At 37.1% G+C, this 15,066-nt stretch overlaps 1 protein-coding gene across 1 annotated transcript in view; it reads right to left on the reverse strand.

Annotated features, from left to right (window-relative positions):
• Window positions 1-15,066, reverse strand: part of gnav1 (guanine nucleotide binding protein (G protein) alpha v1) — a 46,977-nt gene that overhangs the window by 13,958 nt on the left and 17,953 nt on the right. Inside the window, exon 5 of the mRNA XM_022665384.2 lies at window positions 11,425-11,553. Coding sequence (XP_022521105.1) covers window positions 11,425-11,553 — 129 coding nt within the window. The remainder of the gene's footprint in view (window positions 1-11,424; window positions 11,554-15,066) is intronic.

The following is a 15,066-nucleotide window of genomic DNA, read 5'->3' on the forward strand; positions in this document are numbered from 1 at the left end:
CTGGTATACAAAGAAAGAATCGACGAGTAACAGCAAACCAGCAGCGACAGAAAGAGAGGAGAAAGTAGAATATCATGAATCGCACAAGCAAATAGATCATAACCAGGCAAATTTCATCTAAATGTCATCTTAAAATGCAGGAAACGGCTTATCAAGCATCTAAAGACCACGACAGGAACTCTGTCAGCTAATAAACAAGAAAGAAAGAGCATCCTCAACACAAACCTGTAGAGCCACTGTGTTCGGTATCAGCAGAGCTGGACTCAGAGATAAAAAATAAAAAGAAGAAGAGCACCTGCTGAGAAACATGAGCCCCACCAACTACAAAAAGATCCTCCAACATAAAAGCATTTTACAAAACATTGGGATAAACAGACCATATCCTTCCCAACTGGTAAAGTTTGCACCCTGAAATAACTACCTACAGCTCTGCAAAAAATAAGAGAGCACTTAACAATTATACGTTTCTTTGATTTTATCAAATTGAAAACCGCTGGAATATAATCAAGAGGAAGATGGATGATCACAAGCCATCAAACCACCAAACTGAACTGCTTAAATTTTTGCACCAGGAGTAAAGCAGCATAAAGTTATCCAAAAGCAGTGTGTAAGACTGGTGGAGGAGAACATGATGCCAAGATGCATGAAAAAAACTGTGATTAAAAACCAGGGTTATTCCACCAAATATTGATTTCTGAACTCTTAAAACTTTATGAATATGAACTTGTTTTCTTTGCATTATTTGAGGTCTGAAAGCTCTGCATCTTTTTTGTTATTTTAGCTATTTCTCATTTTCTGCAAATAAATAATCTAAACAGCAATATTTTTACTGTCAAATATGTATCATACATAAATAATTTTAATGTATTATGTAAAAGTTAGTTGCAGCTTAATTTTAACAGTTTTTTTGTTGTATTCATCTTAACTTCTTTTGATCTTAATTTCTTATCAATTAAACCAAGTTTTATTTAAATTCTAATTCTACTTTTATTACCGGTATATCTATTTTTGTCTGTTACTTCAAAATTATTAAATTTAGTTATTAATTTCTTGGTCATGTCTATCCTAGTTTTTGTAAATGCTCGGCTACATTGAAAATGAGGGTTGCCATTAATGTACTTCCAAGTCAGAATAAAGGTTGATTGATTGATTTATTGATTGAGATTTGAATTTCTTGAGATGCACTAGTATCTGAGGAGGTATGTACTGCTCTTTACTCTCCAGTGGGGGAAGGAATGTTGTACCCAAATTTTTCATTTCACAGATAAGGTCCAATAACCAATCAATCCAATAACCAATCAATCCAGTCTTCCAGATCTCAGAAAATAAGCTCAGGTAGAATAAGACCTCAGATGTTTCAGATGTGTTTACCGTCCAAAACCTGAAATCAGTATTTCGGCTCATGAAAGCGACGGGTCGAGGGCCGGGCTCCTTCACTTCTCTCCTGTCGTCCTCCTGAGCCAATCAGAGACTGAGATAAAGAGAAGAAAAGGAAAGAGGAACTTAAACCCCCCTCCCAAACCCAGTCCTCTCAATTTACCCACACAATATCACAGCCTTCAGAAGTGAGAGGCAAACATGTCAGCATGGAAAAGGTCAATCCCTACATAAAGTGTGTTTTCTTCCTCTCCTCCCTCCCCCCCGGTCCCTCGCTCCATCCCCCTCTCTTTCTCAATAATGCTGTTTTTCATTTCCAAACCTCCGCCTCATCTTCCTTCTGTATTTGTGTGAAGGATTCCGCCACACGTTTGCAATGAGGAAACTCAACCGATCGAGCCCTTCAATCTCTCAGCACACACACACTCGCGCACACTCACGTACGAAACTGTCGCACGGGGAGGCCTAAAGGAAAGCTTCAGTCTGTCTCATCTAATGAAGCAATAATCTGTATTTGCCTTCAGTTAAACCTGCAGCATTGTGAATTGCTTCTGGACGTGACGGCGGCTCGAGTTTTACTAACGACGACGCTGACTCATTTAACGCAGCCGGTTTCTGACGTTTACTAAAGATTTATGATCTTAATTTAAAGACAATACAGACACCTATAGCTCCCTCATGAGTATGTTAACATAAGTAGTCCTGGAACCGTAAAGATGACTAACTTTCTCGGTTTTATCATCGTCTGTGTTTCACTTTAAATTACAGTGAAGTTCAACCAAAAACTGCAGATCCCAAAAGCAACAGTATCAGAAAACACAGAATGTAATATAAAGTAATGTAATGTTTTGTAAGGTCATGGATTCCACATAGATACGCAGATACAGGGGTTGCACAATGAAACTGAAACACCTGGTTTTTCACTATAATTTATTGTTCTGGCGGACAGTTCTGGTGGAAACAGGAGAGTTGAGGTGCACATTGAATCATTCTGTCGTGATTTGATCAGACGTGGTTTTATGTTTTTTGGATACAATCCGGGTTAGCACCCGAACATCCCTTTCAGACAGCTTCCTCTTACAGCGTCCACAGTTAATCCTGTTGGATGTGGTTGGTGCTTCTTGGTGGTATGCTGACATTACCCTGGATACCGTGGCTCTTAATACATTACAAAGACTTGCTGTCTTGGTCTCAGATGCTCCAACAAGACGTGCACCAACAATTTGTCCTCTTTTGAACTCTGGTATGTCACCCATAATGTTGTGTGCATTGCAATATTTTGAGCAGAACTGTGCTCTTACCCTGCTAACTGAACCTTTACACTCTGCTCTTACAGGTGCAATGTGCAATTAATGAAGATTGGCCACTAGGCTTCTCCAATTTAGCCATGAAACCTAAAATCCCACACTAAAATGAAGACAGGTGTTTCAGTTTCATTGTCCGAACCCTGTATGTAGTGGAGCTTTTACTGAGGATGAATATGGGGATGTTACGCAACATCATGGTAAAATTTATAGGAAGTATACTTGAGAGCACTTAAGAGTCACACCACTTGACATTTTGAAAGCAAATCTTCTTTATCTGAAGGTAAACCCGTATGTAAATCATTGTATTTTGGATTACTGATACAAGAATTTGGGAGGAAAAATATTTATTAATTAATATGTTTTCTTCTGTGAGTGTATTTTAATACTAAAGCCTATTATTAGTAGTAAAGTCTCCAGATCTTGAGCTAAGATAAAGCTAATGTGGTTACATAGTAATAGAATTTAGTAATTATTTTTTAAATAATGAGCTTAAATTAAATCCGTTCTTTAGCGGATGTTGATAGATTGTAAATGTTGTGGCCAACAGTATCAGATCCCACGTGAGCGTTATTAGATCTGACCACCAATTAAAACACATTTCTCCCCATCCCCCTGACCGTAATCAGGAGGGGGATAATTATGGGATGCTCTGATGATGATGAACAAAATCGCACTCTGCCAAAAGAAAAAAAGAGAAGTTTCAAGGTGAAGGTCAGTGACGGGCCAATCAGTGACGTCAGTCTTTTCTGAGGTGCAAATACACACACACAACATGCACACACACAAACACACACACACAGACACACCATGGGAAAAATACGTTCCACAGTTCTACACTATTAATTACTCCCCCTCTATTTAGTCCGCCTCGTTTCCATAAGTAGCAGCGAGTGGTTAAAAGTGCCATCAGTAGTGTATTATTATAACGTGTATCAAGTTATTCGATTCGTATTGTATATAAGCCCAGGAAGGGAATGTGAAAAATCACAATATAACTTCACTTTCAGCATGTTTTCTTCCTTTTTATATTTTCTTACATCATTAATTTAGTACTGAAGACTATATTTAAAGCTCTCATTCCATTGTTTTTTATTCATTCATTTTAAAATGTCTAGTTTTGGTCTCTAGTATAAATGAATGCCACTGACTTTGTCTTAGAATCTCTGTAAAACACCAAATCCACCGGTGATCCTATTTAAAACTTAAAAACCTAAAAATCAGCAGAGCCAACCAGGCGATTGGAACAAAACCTTGGGGTGGATTTTTACCGTCTGGACCTGGACTACCCACCTCTGTTTGTAAGTATCTACAGGTTTAAATAGGATCTCTGGTGGATTTTGTGTTTTACAGAGACTCTAAGACTCTAAGGTCAGGAGCTGAACTGCACTTAGCAGGGCATTAATACACAAGTAGTAAAGTAACATATGACATTGCAAAGACTGTTATTAGTTTAAAAATGTCTTTATTTTAAAACGTTTCTAACTGTTGTCCGTCTCGCTGCCTCCTGGTGTTGCATTGCTGTTAGCCAATCAGAGCCGATATGTTTGCATGTATGAATATTTATTTATAAGAAAGAACCGAAATCCTATCGTTTCTCTCCGCCGCCCCACACTCCTCCACCAGACTAAAGCAGTGTTATACCGGATCACCTGAGCACTGTGTTGTTGTTTTTTTTTTGTTTTTTTTACAAAAAACATCTTACATGGCACTAATTTATACTAAAGATCACAACTAGACATTCTAAAATGAATGAAAAAATGATGGAATTAGACCTTTAAGGTTACTAAAAACAGTAAATTACAAAAAAAAACATTATGTATTATGCTAAATGTATTCAAATCAATAAAACAACAAGGGTGCCCATATGTATGCACATGCCATATTTAGTTAAAAAAATCATTGCACACTTAATTTCTCTTCTCAAATTTTACTGTGTTCATCTGCTATATGATATATCTATCTGGTAACTGAAATTGCTGATCCAGACAACCAATAATTTATTATATTTATATAAGGAAAAATTCCGAAAATTATCAGGGGTACCCAAACTGTTTCCTAACACTGTATCTCTGATTGTAAGTGTGTGAAATGCTAATCGATGCACCATCAACAATTCTAACACCCCTATCGTACAGTCTGCTGCATTATTCAAGCTGCATGGGATGGATTATCACGGGACATCATTAAGAACCTCTACAACCCCACGCTGAGACGTCTGACATTGCATCACACACTACGTCTGTATGTGTGGCTCAGTAAATATTGCACATCAGACGTTTTTTTTTTTTTCATTTTTAATAACTTATTAATGATTAAAATACTTATCTTCTATGAAAACAGTATTGCAATCTATTTTTTCTAACATAAGTATATTGACGCAAATACACTTGATTAGCGGTTAACCCGCCGGAACCCTTTCTAAAGGTTAACTGGTTACTGTAAGCTCATTATTCAGGTGTTAATATCTCTGAATCTGATTCTGAAGCTCCGTCTCTGAGGAGCAGAGCTGAAGAGGATGCAGATCATCTTAAACAGCTCTAATGCCATGAGCACACCAGAGAACAGCGCTGAGATAAGCAGGTAAGAAAAATATTAAATATTTAACACGAAAAAATATAACAAATAAAGGAAAAGATAAAATAATACAAAAAAATTAAAGAAAAGGAAGAAAATAAAAATCAGATAGAAAGAAAGATAAAAAGAAAGAAAAAGAATAAATAAATAAATAAATAAGGAACAAAGAAACAAAGATAGAAAAGCAACAAGAAAAAAGAGAAAGAATATAGACAATAATTAAGAAATAAAAAATTAGTCATTTCAGAATACAGAAAGAATTCAAAAGAAAAGAAAAAGAATGAAGGAATAAAAATGAATAAATATTAAATGAAAGAAGAAGCAGGAAGAAACTAAAATAAAAAATATATAAAGAAAAAATAAATAAATAAAGATAGATATAAAATAAATAAAAAATGAATAAATAAGGGGCAAAGACACAAAGAAAGAAAAACAACAAAATAAATAAAGAAAAGTCTAAATAAAAAATAAAAATAATAAAAAAATAAATTAAGAAATAAAGTAATAAGTTCTGAATACAGAAAAGATTTCATAAAAGAAAAAAGTAAAAAAAAAATAGAGGAATAAAAAAGAAAAAGAAAGAAAGAAAGAAAAAAAAGAAGACATGAATAAAGAAAAAAATGAAATAGAAATATATAAAAAATAAAAATTAATTTGAGATGACTTAAAAATGTTTTTTTTATTTTACCAATCTGAAAACCTGAAAAGAACAGAAAGAAAGAAAAAAATAAAGAAAGAAAAAAATAATAAAGAATGAACAAGAAATAACAGAACAAAATACAATAAAAAAACAAATAATTGAAAGAAGAACCAATAAACAAATAGATAAAAAATTAATATATAAATAAAGAAGAAACTAATATAAAACAAGAAAATAAATAAATAAATAAAGAAGAAAGAAAAGGAAAAAAGAAGGACAGCCCAGAAGCGTTTCACAGGAACAGTGAGCTGAATGGGTTTTCTAAGGAAAGCAAACGTTATAAACGACTGCAGTTAAATGACCTAAAGATGATTATCTGTGATTCTCTGTAAGTAATAATATTATAATAATACTCAGACTGATTAGATTATATTCATTATCTATTCAGGATAATTCTTCCCACACCTAATTCCACGTCCTCACAGTCTGGGGTCTTTACATGAAACACAAACACAATTAAACACAGTCAACTGCAGCCCGATAAATCAATTTAACCTGATTACTAATGGATTTTTTGATGATTTTTCAGGTTTCAGTCGCTACAAGCAAAGAATCCTGCAGAATAAAGATAATCATTCTGAAAACAAAACACACATTCATTATCAGAATACTGAGGCTTCTGGTGTCTCTGTCCAAAAATTACTTAAGATTTTAAATGCATTTAACTATTTATCATATTTATAAGTCTACACAAAAATGACATTTTTCATCTTAATCACTTTTTAAAAAATATTTTCTGTCGTACATAAATCCACCTGTTTTTTAGAGAATAAATGGCATTCACTAAAATCCAAATTTACAATCTTTACTGCTGAGAATCTTCACCTCTGATTGGCTTACAGCACTGTGAGGCAGTGAGATGTTAAAAACAGTTAAAACACTTTTAAAATAAATACTTTTTTACACTAATAACAGTCTTTATAATGTCATACGTTACTTTACAACATGTGTAATAATGCCCTGCTAAGTGCAGTTTAGCCTATACTGACCTAGACTTAGAGTCTCTGTAAAACACCAAATCCACCGGAGATCCTATTTAAACCTATAATTAATTACATACAGAGGTGGGTAGTCCAGGTCCAGAAATGTTTAACTTTAACTAGTGTAAACAGAACTGTTCTAAACATACACCTACCTATCTCAATTGTACTTGGCTGGTGGTGTTTGTCCTCCATAGACTAATTCTAACCATTTGTTTCTTAGCTCTGAATTACTGGGTAAAGCATATAAACACTGCTGTGATATTCGCACAAATAACACAGGAATGAACTGCATGCTGCTCCAAGCGCTGTTAGTTATCTCCTATCTGACGAGACGGCGTCACTGCCCGGCTTCAGCTCTGCCTGTGGGCGGTCCCTAGTCGAAGTGGGCGGGGCTACGAATACTATAATTCACGTGTTGACGTAGACACGGTGCTTTTTCTGATCGTCTCGTTTTTTTTTCCCCAAATATTTTCTTTTACTAGCTGCTGCAGACAATGAGGAAGAATTTGAGGAAGAGTTTTATCATGTGCAGCATCATAAACAACTCTGTAGTGACCTGCTGTATTTCACAAACAACAAGGAAAAGAAGATTTTAGCGTAAGGAGAGCTTTCAAGTGAAGACTGGTTTGCATTATTATTGAATATTTTGGTGTTATAACTTAGAAATAAATCTGATGATGCATTAGAGGCTTTAATATCTTTAACACTGCACTCTATACAGCCTACAGTAGATTATATATATTTCATAAAGTCTTTATTGAGTAGGATTATTGGAGTTTAGCGTAAATGCATGCTTTGGTATGTCAGACATTATATTCAGCCGCCACTAGAGAGGCATTTAAGGCGTTTTTTTTTATGGATCTGAATAAGCACTTGATGCAGTCGTGGCGTCAGTACGCCTCAGAGACGTGTGAGACGCTGGTGACGTTTATTTCCTGCTGGTCGCGTTTCTCACAATGTCAGAAAGGTGACTCTGGGAAAGAATGAATCCGGGAAAAGGGAAAGACTTTCTTGGCTTCTGCAAATCCAAGCTCAAGGGAGGAAAAGAGAGAGAGAGCGAGAGAGAGAGGGGGATAATATCAACCAACTCAATATCCACCAGCCGTCCCCAACACTCACTCTGCATCTTCTCCAGCCGTATTTCACCCTGCATCTTATTTGGCTTCAGTACAGCTTTATGAAAAACCGTCACAACCGGCTAAAGCTAATTACTTTCTTCATTATGCAAACAGAGGCAATATAGAGGCTGCTGGAGTCGCTCTGGAGGGAACGGAGGACGACAGGGAGAGGACTCCAGAGCGACGGGATTGGCTGAAATACGGACGCTAAGTGGACGAGGCGGAGAGGGAGTCACTGAATCGGCTGAAGAAGAAACACCAAAACTCCCATAATCCTTCAGCAGCCTGAAACGAAGTGCAGCTGTAAACATCCCCATTAACATTCAAATAGAGGCGAAAACCGTAAAGCAGAAAATCATCCGCTATTCTCCCGCCGCACTCGCAGCGCTTTATATCAGCCCTCTCCAAACACTGCCTGACCCACACTGCTTCCTCTCATCACTGGCCACTTTATTAGAAACACCTACTAGTTTATTACAAACATCATCATATAACCTGTACCATCACTCACCTATGTTATTCTTCAGCACTGGCCACTTTATTAAAACCACCTGCCATCTATGTCCTTGTGTTTCACTGACTAGCCACTTTATTAGAAACACCGTACTTTAAAAGTTGTACACCACTGGCCACTTTATTAGAAACACCCAAACTACCTTTTCATCAACATATGTCCAATTTATCATAAACACTCAACTATAGCTTGTGCTGCCACTCACTGGCCACTTTATTAGAAACACCTACCAATATATTACAAACACCCTACTATAACCTGTGCCACCACTCACCTATGTTAATCTTCATCACTGGCCACTTTATTAGAAACACCTTCCATCTAACTTCATGTGTTTCCACATATTGTGGCCACTTTATCAGAAACACCTACAATCTATGACCTTGTGTGTCACTGACTGGCCACTTTATTAGAAACACTGTACTATATAAGTTGTGCGCCACTGTCCACTTTATTAGAAACACCTGACTATAACCTGTGTTATCCCTCACCTATGTTCCTACTCACCACTGGCCACTTTATTTGAAACACCTACACTACCTTTTCGTCAAAATATGTCCAATTTATCAGAAACATCCAACTGTAACTTGTCACTCACTGGCCTCTTTATTGGAAACACCCTGCACCTTGTACTTCATTGACCACTTTATTAGAAACACCTGCCATCTAACTTCATGTGTTTCCACACATTGTGGCCACTTTATCAGAAACACCTACAATCTATGACCTTGTGTTTCACTGACTGGCCACTTTATTAGAAACACTGTACTATAGAAGTTGTGCGCCACTGGCCACTTTATTAGAAACACTGTACTATATAAGTTGTGCGCCACTGGCCACTTTATTAGAAACACCCTACTATAGCCTGTGTTATTCTTCACCTGTGTCATTCTTTATCACTGGCCACTTTATTAGAAACACCTAAACTACCTTTGCGTCAACATTTTGTTTCCAATTTATCAGAAACCTCCAACCGTAACTTGTGCTTCCACTTGCTGGCCAATTTATTGGAAACATCTTGCACCTTGTACTTCATTGGCCACTTTATTAGAAACACCTACACATTTATTACAAACACCCTACTATAACCTAAGCTCTCACTCACTGGCCACTTTATAAGAAACACGTCATGTGCTTCATCATTGGCCACTTTATTGAAAACACCCACCACCTTGTGCTTCATTGGCCACTTTATTAGAAACACCTACTATCTACCACCTTGTGCTTCAACTTATTTTGGCCACTTTATTAGAAACACTTACAATCTACCACTTTGTGTTTGTACTAATTTTGGCCACTTTATCAGAAACACGTTATGTGCTTCATCACTGGGCACTTTATTAGAAACACCTACAAATCTAGGCCTTGTTCTTCACTGGCTGGCCACTTTATAAGAAACACGTTGTGTGCTTCATCACTGGCCACTTTATAAGAAACACCTACAATCTACCACCTTGTGCTTTGACTAATTTTGGCCATTTTATCAGAAACACCTACAAATCTATCCCCTTGTGCTGCTTCTCATTTTGGCCACTTTATTGGACAACACCATCGACCTTTTGCTTCACTGGCCACTTTATTAGAAACACCTAAAATCTATGACCTTGTGCTTCCATTACCTGGACGCTTTATTAGAAACACCTACAGCACTGTAAAATGTATTAGATCCATATTTAATTAGAATAAGCACTATTAGATAAAACACATTTATATTCAGATCACATATTATTTAGTAAAATATAAATTAAATAAATAATTAAGTCACACCACAGACACAGTATGGAGAGTGCTCCACTGTAAATATATAATAAGGAACAATATATGACCTCGAATGAAGATTATCCTTTTTTTTTTTTTAAATAGAGCAACAGGTGATTGGAACTCCATCACAGACTTCAGACCTTCAGGAAATGATTCCAGACATGAGATAAGCCCCCAAATCCAGTCCAATCACTGCCTCCCAGACCACAGCGCTGTCAGGCTACAGCGAGCCTCACGCCAGTTAAGCTGCTGATGTATTGAATAATCATCCGGAGTCGTGAATACACTGAAAATGAAAGCTGTCACGGCCGTCACGACCACATCGATACGGAGGACACCGTTTACGGCCGGCGCCACGGAGAACTAAAACCAATACCAACCCTGTCTGAAACGGTTTCCCTTAAAAACGGAGAGAGGAGTTTAACTCCTAGAGGCTCTTAAGAGTTATTGAGTCACATGAGAAACATGTCTGCAATGATTTTAGCAAATAATTTGAGTGCTATTTTATGAGAAAACTATTTTCTAAACAGTAATTTACAATTTTGAATATTTTCTTTATTATTCACTATGCGCATGATCATTTTGACATGTCTCTAATGATCAATCCCATTTTCCTGCCAATTTTACAAGGTCAATTACCCAAATCACTATCACTAGTGATGCTCCAACAACAGGAGGATGAAGAAGACTAGCACACGCCTCCTCCAATACATGTGATGTCAGACTCCGCCTCTTTTTGAACTGCTGCTGATGCTGTAGCATTCTAGGGTTCTTATACATCAGCTCACAGACGCAGGAGCCTTGTGCTGATCCACATCATCCTAGTAGTGATGACGGGAAAGAATAACACCATCTTCTGTACCCACCCAGAGAGAGCAAGACCAACTGTGCTCTCTCGGGCTCCAGCAGCTGATGGCAAGCTGCACGAATGCCGATCAGCTGGAACAAAACCCTGGGATGGATTTTTACCTTCTGGACCTGGGTTACCCAACTCTTAAGCTTTCATTTAATTCTTTTTCTCTAGTGATAATTTTGGGCTGATAAATCAAATAAACCAGTATAAAGAATTCGCAATACTAAAATGTTTTACCTGAAGACCAGATGTTTGACTTTAAACTGGGTTTCGATGACCCCGGTGGTCCTTATTCTGACCCTCAGCACATCCATCTCCGTAGGAACGTAGTCTGCAGCCACAATCCGGGGCATGTTTTCAAAGAAACTACAAGAAAAGAGGATAAACATAAAAATAAAAAATGCTTATTGGTAAATCATTTAAAAAAGGGCAGAGAAAAAAATCTAGTCTCCAGTTTCAGAATCATTTTCTATGATTTTGCTATTTATATGTATATGTTTGAGTAAAATTGAGTAAAATAACATTGTTGTTTTATTCAATAAACTACAGACAACATTTCTCCAAATAAAAATATTGTTTTTTTTTACATTTAGAGCATTTATTTGAAATAACGAAAAGATGCAAAGCTTTCAGACCTCAAATAATGCAAAGAAAACAAGTTCATATTCATAAAGTTTTAAGAGTTCAGGAATCAATATTTGGTGGAATAACCCTGGTTTTTAATCACAGTTTTTTTTCATGCATCTTGGCATCATGTTCTCCTCCACCAGCCTTACACACTGCTTTTGGATAACTTTATGCTACTCAGTACTGGTGCAAAAATTCAAGCAGTTCAGTTTGGTTTGAGGACTTGTTAACATCCATCTTCCTCTTGATTATATTCCAGAGGTTTTTAATTTGGTAAAATCAAAGAAACTCATCATTTTTAAGTAGTATCTTATTTTTTCAGAGCTGTAAATGGAAACATGTGGACAACGCTTTCGGATGTATATTAACAAATAAAATGATGTTGAGCAGATAAAAGACAAAAATATTTATTTAATATCCCATATTTTCCCAATAGCCTATATTTTGTGTTGTGGAATAAACCATTTAAGACTAATATGATAAACTAGGTATTGGGTGGGAACTTGGGACACATGTATTCCTCTAGAAAATGATGGAAATGGTTTGATTTTGACCAATTTCACACTCAACCAATGTGTTTTTAATTTAAATCGTCTCAAGAATAGGGTTTTAAATGCATTCTTTTGTCGTTGTTTGTTTGTGTGTTTAGTGACGTAGCTGTGTATAGGGGTGTGGTAGTGATAACGCTGCCCCAGAGGGGGCGCTAATCGTATGCTAATTGCAAGTGCAAATATTCTTACCACAGGATACTTCCCGGCTTACGTCGGATTTGCATATGCGTAATGAGTATTATTCTAAAGCAGGATTATCCCCTGCATTCCTGAGGGTCTGTTTTTTTTCTTTCTTTTTTTTTATCCCCACCCCAAAAGTACACACACACACACACGCACACACACACACACTGCAGGAACTGCAGTCTAAGATAAAAAAACAGTTTGGTAATAATAAATTCTGTAAGTTTATTTATACAGCATCTTTCATTACAAAAAATAAATAATTCTGAGACTCTTTAACCCTTTCAGATCCTGCAATCCTGCATCAATTACAATAGACATCATGTAGTTCCTTTTTTATTTTTTTGTAACACAGAAATATAATTAAGACCTGTTGTCCATCAGAAAGATCATAAACCAGCCAATGAAACAGCAGTATCTTAGCCCCGCCCACTGCACTGGACAAAACAAATAAGCAACTCAGTCATTAAGGCGTGTGTCGGCAATACCTCAGAACAACTGAGGAAAAGTAATAAAGCTTATTTTTACTAATTATTTGTGATTCTGAACACTTTACCATGTTTAGGAACAAAAAAAAATAGTTAAAGCTGATGTCTGTAAGTTTTGGGATTTGGGGGATTTAGTGCCCTCTCTGGTGAGAATGGGTCATTGCACCAAGCATGCGGAAGAATCATTTTAAACTGGGCGGGTGTGATGCGGTCTTCTTTCAGAGTGGATGAATTTCAGAGTGGATGAATCCGATTCCAGGTTATGTTCAGAGACAGAGAGAGAGAGAGAGAGAGAGAGAGAGAGAGCTCAGTCAGAATCTTCACTCTTTCATCTCTTTGGTTTTACTATGGGTGAATGAGCTACTGAGCTCTGAGTTTCCTCTTCTGGAGTCTCCATTGCTCCACCAGCCGCTCGCGTTCAGTAAAACTGTGCCGGATCCTCTTTTAGAGACTGTACGTGTGACGTAAGTACATAAAGACGTGTGACATGGCCAGAAGAAGAACTCCTGTGTAAAGCGACCCGACACCCCAGTTTTTAGAATGAATATATTAGAATTAGGTTTATCAGGGATGGTGGTTCAGCACACTGATACCATTAAACACAATATTTTATCCATATTCTTCTCCACTCAGAAATGCTTCTGCTTTCAGTTTAGAAACAAAAGCTAATTTATTAGCTTTTTTATTAGCATTACAACAAAAAATCAGAATTTAATTAATGACCTAATCTGAAGTCACTGTAACTTCTGAATGGACTGTATTTGGGGCCTCATACACTTCAACACACACACACACACACACACACACCTCCAAGTGCCAAAGCAATTCCTTGACATTCCAGCAGCAGTCAGGTCGGATAAGCCCCCCTCCCCGGGCAGAAGCTCCGGCCACAGAGCAGAAAGTCCCCCCTCGTCCCCACCCCCCCAGCTCCGACACGGCCCCCAGAGACGAGATGTGTGCAGACTGGAGTGTAAGTAAGTGTTTGTGTGAGTGAGCGCGAGTGTGTGCTGTCCACTGAGACTCTACTGGCCTTAAGATCTCAGCAACTCCCAGCAGGAAGTGAACAGCAGTGAGCTGCTATTTTCATGTGGCTGCCCCCCCCCCCCCCCCATCCGATAACTGATGGATATACTTACCACCACTCTCTACTCTCAGCGAGATAAAATGCACAGACACATACTCACACTCACACACACTATACTTCCAAAAGTATTCACTCATCCATCCAATGCAGCACCTGTGCAACAAGTCCAGTGGTGAAATTCTCTTACTATTTAGTAGGAATTTCCGGATTTTCCAGTCATTTGATTTTCAGTAAGTGTCGATACAGAGTCCCCTTTAAAAAATATATAATTTTCAATTATAGTTGAAACGGCAGCATAAAAACAGCCAATTAGCACAAAAGAAACAAGAACTAAATGGCCATATAAAGGATTTCCATTTTAAAAACGCAACTTTTCATAAAAAAACAATAAAGAAACTAAAAAAATGGGATTAAACATAATTCATGGTCTTTATTATTTTTTTAAATGTTAGTAGTTCTGTAGTTAGAGCTAAAATCACTGTGAAACTGGTAATAATTCTGAAAGACTACAGAGTTAGACGCCTTTTACCATTTTACTACTTTTAAAATGGACCATAAAATTGACCTAAAGTTATATTAAACTGATCCAAAATAATTATTCTGTTTCATGTGGAAAAGGAGTTTTTATAGCTTTTCTCAGGTAGAGAGGCACTCCAGGGAGGCACTTAGGTTTGTGGTGTATGGTACAGGTCTTTCGGGTCCACTTATGTCAATCCAGAGAATAAAAACAGATACAGCTCCAAATGCATATTCAGTGCTGTAGCCCAGCATCATCTAAACGCTTGTGTCGTCTGGAGATAATGAAACACATCAGATCAAATCAGCTTCAAATATCTAATCTGATACTGAGAAATCCCATCTAAGCATTAGTCTGGAGGCTGTAGAACACCAGTATGAGGTCAGACTGACCTCAGATAAAAAAAAAGAAGAAGAGGAACCGCCATTA

This window comes from Astyanax mexicanus, chromosome 23 (assembly GCF_023375975.1).
Source record: "Astyanax mexicanus isolate ESR-SI-001 chromosome 23, AstMex3_surface, whole genome shotgun sequence".
NCBI classification, from domain to species: domain Eukaryota; kingdom Metazoa; phylum Chordata; class Actinopteri; order Characiformes; family Acestrorhamphidae; genus Astyanax; species Astyanax mexicanus.